This window comes from Tubulanus polymorphus, chromosome 9 (assembly GCF_964204645.1).
Source record: "Tubulanus polymorphus chromosome 9, tnTubPoly1.2, whole genome shotgun sequence".
Taxonomy (NCBI): Eukaryota; Metazoa; Nemertea; class Palaeonemertea; order Tubulaniformes; family Tubulanidae; genus Tubulanus; species Tubulanus polymorphus.
The window spans coordinates 5581326-5588944 of NC_134033.1; the positions used below are offsets into that span (position 1 = coordinate 5581326).

At 40.1% G+C, this 7619-nt stretch overlaps 1 protein-coding gene across 3 annotated transcripts; it reads left to right on the forward strand.

The window, feature by feature from the left end:
• On the forward strand, positions 1 to 6966 carry LOC141910891 (uncharacterized). Of its 3 annotated transcripts, none has more exons than XM_074801761.1 (3): positions 1 to 30; positions 2924 to 3079; positions 3584 to 6966. In XM_074801761.1, exons 2-3 carry the CDS (start codon positions 2944 to 2946, stop codon positions 6067 to 6069), a joined length of 2622 nt encoding a protein of 873 aa, XP_074657862.1. In that variant the 5' UTR covers positions 1 to 30; positions 2924 to 2943; the 3' UTR covers positions 6070 to 6966. The 3 variants fall into 3 exon arrangements, with proteins under 3 accessions (XP_074657862.1, XP_074657861.1, XP_074657860.1); XM_074801760.1 differs by lacking the exon at positions 1 to 30 and adding an exon at positions 2378 to 2476; XM_074801759.1 differs by lacking the exon at positions 1 to 30 and adding an exon at positions 2386 to 2758.
• The last annotated feature ends 653 nt before the right edge of the window (positions 6967 to 7619 follow it).

Sequence of the window (7619 nt, forward strand, 5' to 3'; positions counted from 1 at the left end):
CCGTTGTCGATAATATGAGGCAATGAATATGTACGTATAATTTTTCTTATCTTCCTTCAAGGCATTAACAATCTTTCAAGTTGGTTTTGTTTTTACACGTATTGTATCGTACGTCGCATTGTATCGTACGTTTGTCGTGAAACATCTATTACTACTGTCTCGCAGAGCATAGACACCGACCGTTAAGCCATGTGGAATTGGTATAAGGGCTATTCGGTTTACTTCAAAACAAGTCACTGATAAACTTTAAAAAGCTTCATATCAAGGGTAAGTCGTAGGACTCTTGATGCCCATGAATTATCATCCCATAATAACAATGAATCTAATTCTTTATGCACGTTAGCACGACTGATTACCAATCCAAATATTGTAAACATGGATTAGAAAAAAAAACAATTACACACAACGTCAGGCACTTACAGCGAGACAGTTGCGCATAAGTTACGGCTTTGACTGCCAATGACAAAAAAGCTTGATTTGAAAAGTACACTTGCACGCTGTGGTTTAAATATATTCCCACCAGCTGCAAGAATCTGCAGAGGAATTGGAGACCGTAGTGACCAGTTCATTCCACGAATATAAGCTGGAAAGAAAGTTATCGACATAAATAGTCATATACATGAGTATAAACCAGCCCCTTACTAAGTACTTAGGATTTCTCCACTGGCTCTACACACTACATTAAGGGCCTGGATTTATTCTAGGTGTAACCCCAAAAAATGCTAGGCATTAAGTAGGTAGCCAACAATGATCATTGGCGTAGCTTCGCGGAGTACTCATTTGCTACCATATGTATACTCATATCATAGCACCACCCAGTGGTAAGGTGACCTTAACTGCAGTTAGACCAAAAAACCATGTCTAACATTCCCTGGTTAATGGATTCTCACCTTAAATTACATAAACTCTGCTGCCGTTGACATCGATCCGAGTCGTCAAGTGAACGCGGAAGTAAAATTCCATATGAAAATCCCTAACATTTCAGTCCATATTACGTTGATTTGAGTCAGAAATCTTCGTGAAATGCAGCCAACGTAAATTGATTTACGAATAGAATTTATCAATTGACTCATTTTAGGGATCATAGTTAATGTAAGTCCTAAAACTCGCTATAGATTTGCGATAAATTTAAGCCGAAAATGATTTCCACCATCCGCCATGTTCTTCCATTAATAAGACTCTGCGCACTGGCTGATATTGTTCGCGGTAACTGACGGATGCGGACTAATTTTAAGTCTGAATTCGTGAATTACGGTTGAGTTTGACGCTCGAGGTCGTCAGGTAATTTGTAGGCTTTCCGGATGTACTATTATCAATGGATGACAATGCTTTGCGTTATTCTTGTCGCTGTTTAGACCCGGTAATTACACGGGATTTATTCATAACAAATTACTATACGCAAATTCGAAATGGTCAGACGCTGAGTTGTATTTCTGTCAGAATTGAAAATTACGTTCATAAGCTGTTAGTAGTCCAATCTGAGAGGAGATACATTTCATGAAAAAGATATGTCTGGAAAGTGGAAAAGGAATAATCACGATGATTACAATACGGTTTCTTCGAAGAAGCAGAGACCCTTATTATAAAAAAGAATTTTATCATTTCCTGGGGATGTATGATTCTAGAAATGAAAGACTGGATTTAATTTGTCATCTTAATTGTGACTTTCTTCGTCCAGGTTGTTGTGAAAATGTTGTCTTGACAAATAGGGGGAAGCCTAGGCCCAACACACCCATCCTGGTGTGGGTACAATGACCTACGAATCGTGTATACAATAGATCTTATTTTTAGATACAATGGGTACTGTGGTTGGTTATTGACAGAGGCTTTATACATTCATTATTAAGTATGACAGGCCCTGGCGTTCGCATGAACCGTCTCTGGATACGTCGGAATTCTCACTCGAAATGGGTGGTACAGTCGCCAGCTCACTGCTCTTTGAAATATATACAACTTTAGAGACATAGAACAGAACTAAAAGTATGACGATGGCTGGGTCGACCAGCTGAAATACTATAGTTAGTAAAGAATCAGCATTAGGCAGATTTCGGCCTCTCTCATTTAATTGTGGCACTATAATGCTATCACGTTATGTACGCCACGAAATCTGACCTGATTTTGTCAACTGCAATGAACAATTTATCTATCATAGATCATTTCTCGTTGATCTATATTACATGTAAATAACATAACGGAATTTGGGTCAAATTGACAGATAAGTTAAACCTTGAATTACTAATAGCACAGCGTCAACGCACTAAGTGCGATACAAACAAATAAACGTCTGACATGTGATATGCGTCATGGAAAATAACTGGTGCAGCCTATATTCGGGGTTCATCCTTGTTCGTGTAGAGTAGTTTGTTAACTATCTGACAGCTTGTTGTTGTTCATGTGTTTGCTTCCTTGATGTTGCTGATTCATAGGATTACGTGAATTTGAAATGAACACTTGGCAACTCTTTTATGAATAAAAGGTATATCAGTTTGAGATGGGATTTATCAGAGGGACAAAATAGATAGTTTGGTGCGTTCGTTGCGACAAGAATACGATCAACCTATACCGGAATAGCATGTTCTGTAAACCTGATAGAAGCGGTCGCCGGTGCTGAGTTTGTAATCCGTAAACCTGATAGTTCAAGTGGCCGGTAGAGAGTTTGGCAGATTCCGATCGGTCTCTGCCGATTCCGAAAGTCTCGGTATTGAGTTTGTGAATCTCGAATCGATATTACTTAAACGATTGAAATCTGCCTTTAAAGGTGAATAGTACAAATTACGTAAAAAAATCAACGTGGGCAGCTTGTGTGTTAACATGAGTAGGCTTAACTTTGAAACCAGGCATATGTGCTTGTTCAGAAAAGTATGTGTGCTTTGTCAGCACTTTTTGAGCTGCAAATGACTGAATTGTGAATTTTGTTTTTCAGTAGGCCTAAAATAATGCATAATGGCGGAGAGTAATCCACAGATAAACGTAGATAATTCGGAATCAGTTCAAATCGGCGACAAATGTACAATGATAATAAATCAGTGTTGCCACCATGAAGATAAACTATCCAACGAAAGACCTCCTCAGAATCTAGGTAATTATCGATTTTAACCATCTTAACCGTTAAGGGGGCTCGTTTTGGTTCTAGGGCACCGTACTCTTTTTGACCTCCGAAGTCTCCAACCGAATTATCCGGTTGGCTCCACACTAAATCCGAATCGCACCCGCACCTTAACAGGACGGAGGTTTGGAACACGCTAAAAGGTCATTTGACCAATATAAGAATACGATTGGAGGCAAACGGATGCTCCGATCTGATTACTGAGTAAAGCCTTACTGCAATCGTAAATCATAAGACTTTTCCAAAGGCCGGAGACAACAAGGATACCTTGCCCCTGGAGAATGGTCCAATCGACCCACTTGGTTTTAATCTTTGTACAAAACACAAAAAGAAAAATAGGATATTAACCCACCATGTAGCCTATTATCTGAAAACAAATATGAAATCATTATTTCTCTGATCGAAAATAAGGTACTTCATGTAGTAATTGTTTTATATTTGCACTATAAAAATCCAAAACTGATCTAATTATTACAGAAGTCAATCAAGTTCAGAAGTGTCTCGAACGAACGTACGACCAAATGATCGATGTTGAAGATTACAAAGAGGTTTGGTGGAGCGATAAATTCATCAATTTCCACGACTTCTTCACCAGAGAACACGCAAAAATTCGACCCCGAAAGCAGAATGAAAACAACGAGGAGCAGTCAGTGATTTTACCCGATGATTTCGAGAAGCTTTTCGCTTATTACCCGCGCGCTATGAAACGTGTGTGCCTCGTAGGTGAGCCCGGTATGGGTAAAACAACGCAGGTTATAAATCTGGTTTTGAACTGGACGAGCTCACCGACGGAGTTTCTAAAGGGGTTCCCTATGTTGTTTTATATACCGTTAAATGATCTGCCCACTGATAACCCGTGTATTCATACGTACATTTTCGAAAATCTTTTGAATCAAGAAATCAAACAGGATCTGCCGATTAGTATTTTTGAGACATTCGTACGGAAAAATTCAGAGAAGGCGATATTCTTTCTAGACGGCTTCGACGAGTTGAAAAGCGATAAAGCGAAGAAGGACATCGTACGCGTTATCAATGCATTACCGAAAGCGCATATCGTCATAACAACACGTGAGTCCGGGGGCAGCATAATCGTCACTGATCCAAAATTCACCGTTGCTTCGATATCCGGCTTCAGAATGGAAGAGGTCATCGACATTATGAGGAGAAAATTTCCACAGCGCGATCCGTATGATCTGTTCAACATGCTCAGTAACAAAGTAACTCCTTTATTTAAAAGTATCTACTACAACCCTCTGATACTACATATGTTTTGTTTTCTCTATATGGACGAAGAAGAAATTACGGTTCCGTCCAAACTCACCAATATCTACATCGATATGACATGTTTTCTGATCAGTAAACGCGAGGGTTTCGACTTGTCGTCGGAATGTTTTTTCGGCGATATTGAAAATTCGGTAGCGCTCAAACAAATTTGTAAAATTGCGTACGAGACGCTCATCGCGCGTCAAAACAGCTTTAGCGAAAATCGTCTGAAACCCGACGAATCGAAGAGGACGGCTTTGACGTGCAAAGAGGTGTCACCGCGACATAAATCGGACCGCTCCGTCCAGCTACGATTTGTTCACAAATCTGTGCAAGAATTTCTGGCGGCGGTAGACTCGGTCGTGCAATTCAACGATCATTGTGGCGAAATACCCTGGAACAGATGCGCGTTTGATCAACTACCGGACGAACTTGAGAAATATGGCGAATTATACCCGAGATTCGTTGCAGGGCTACTGCATCGTTACATGCATAACCGTGGCCTTGCTGAACTCTTCAAGACTTTGATAGATGATAGATTTGTAAAAGTAAAAGTGGAGGGTTTCGTGGATGTATTTAGCCGTCGAAATGGACTCCTGATGGCGCTCGTCCCCGATTACGAACGCTTCATCCAGTTACAATCCGAAAGCTATCAATTATCAGATCAGTTGTTAATCTACCTGAATGAAGCCGACTGTCCGGACGACGCCATCGGCGAAATCGTTCACTACATGGGAAAAATGTTAATCGTCCGTGTGGATAGCGGATTCGAAATAAACGTACTGGCAAAAATACTCCGACAAAACGAATGCCCGATCGAGGTTGTTTACATAATAGATCTCAATTACGAACTGGAACCCGGTGGATGCGCCGATGAATACCGCGAATTAGGAACGGCCATAACTAGTAACACTAGTCTTCGGGGTATGATAGTTAAGACGGACACGTCATCGTCATTAGACGGACCAAATCCGTACTTGCCTACGTGTCAGAAGAGCAACAGTATAGATTGGTTTGTGTGGGAAGATGGAAATAATGTTTGTATATGTTACAAGAAGTTTAATTGCGAATGGACTAGAACCAGTCGGTTGATTACGCGTGAAGATGAAGATCAGCTGACCAGTCGTGATGCTTTCACAAAGAGTAGAGAAGAAATTCTGTTAATCGAAACTGCGGCTAGTTCGAAACTTTTAGGCGATATTCGGAAATCCTATCCATTCGTAAAGCATTTATTTCTCCAAGTACCTCCGGTTAAAAGCGAAAATGTGATCGGAGAGCTGACGAAGATAATACCGGTGTTGAAGAGCGTTCACCTCAACGAGATCTTCGATGAATATTTGAGCGGGGAAGAATTTAACTACTTTAACAACGCCTTAAAGTCTTCAGATATCGAAACAATTTGGCTCGATCTGAAGAAATTAACCACAAGTCAATGGGCAGAAATTAGCGACAGCGTCGGTTCAATGCCGAAACTTAAGCACCTTTTTGCTAATGCAAGAATAAGCCGAATTCTAGATCAACTGCCACAGCTGACAGTGTTATCAATAGATTTGCGTTCAGGAGCTGACGGCGACGCGCTTGTTCGGTATCTGTCATCGAATGCGGTAAACGAGCTGCGAGAAGTCGCTATCTCGATGGAACGAAACATCACATTACCATCTTACGACAAATTAAAACGGTATCGACGCTTCGTAGGTTAAAGTTACTCGCGCATAGAAAAAGCATCGATACACAGGACGATATCGACAAAAACGTCGAATTAATCGTCGAATTAATCGATAATCTAGCGCACCTGTCTTTTCTGCATATCGGTTATACGGGCGGCGACCATACTGCGATCATAGACGACATCAAATCAGCGCTAAAGGAACTCAATAAAAAATTGAGAGTCATTTTATCACCTTGGTAGTTCCCCTCTACGACGAACAACGTCCGTTCTAGAGACGGAACGGAACTGCACTGATATAAAAATTTAATCATGAAATCACCGTCGTGAAACATGTATTTCTGTTGAAATCTTAACTGCCCACTTATTATCTAGTATAATTTCGATAATATTCAGCTGGAAATTATATTTCATACATTGGATTCCGTAAGTTTAGATATTTCCTTTGGGGGAATGGGGTACGCGCACAACAAGCTATCCCGCCAGATGGCGTGACGAGTAGTAGGTCACCCGATGTCAAAATTAGTTCATTTTCAATGAACTTTGAACTGGATTTTTGGACTGTCTCCCGAATCGATATTATTATCACCCAGCACCCAGCAAATACACAATACTTTCATTCTTCTACTCGGACATCGCTGTAGCTTTCTCAAATAATTTATTCACATTTGGAGAAAAGTTTTCATTCAGACTTTATTGAAATGTAGAACGACCAAATATCTACTAGCGAACCTGGCGGATCCTCGCCTGCCATACGTGGAATCCTCGATTGCCACAGTAGCACTGCGCGTACCCGTTTTGAGAATGCCGAGAAAGTTGTTGATTATACGAACAGTTATATCAACATTATGCTGGTATAACTGCTACCATAGTAAATTTTCTAGTTAAATCTCTGTTTTATTCTGCTTTGCGCCTCAATAAAATAGATATATCGCAATAATTCATATCATCTTATTACCGTCATTTTTGTTCGTGATTCTATTGTTTCGTGGGCTGATCACCACTGCCATGTGAATCATGTTTTAAAAACGGCGTCTGGTTACTGGAAACATCCCCAAAGATCACAATCGGACTCGATTCACTCTAGTTTCACATAGTCAGGAATGGAACAATAGCTGATATTTTTGATTGATATATTGTGGGTTTTGTTCAATTAGTTGCTAGACTTTATCAGTCCGCGAGCACCTGCGAGGATCGAGATGGGGACAACACTTCACTGCCGAGTAAAACTGATAGAAACCGCAAACTTTATGTGCCTTGGATTTTTTTATAGTTTTTCAGAAAGTCAAACAATTTATAAACCTAAAGAAACGCGAGAAATCCTACAATAAATACAGCCGAAACGAGAAAAGAAGAGTATATATATTTGCGCAACGTTTCGGCTAAAGACTATAAGCCATCATCGGGCGTAGTGAGAACAGGAGAATATTACAATTTGTTTATACAAGGACAAAACAAAAGAACTGAGTCAGTGATTAAAAAGTCGAAAGGGAAACATATATTAAAGTAATTTGGCGATAGATTTAACAAAAAACAAAAAGGCGGCCTTTTCGATCGTAGAAAATTCAGATTCCGGTTCTGGAG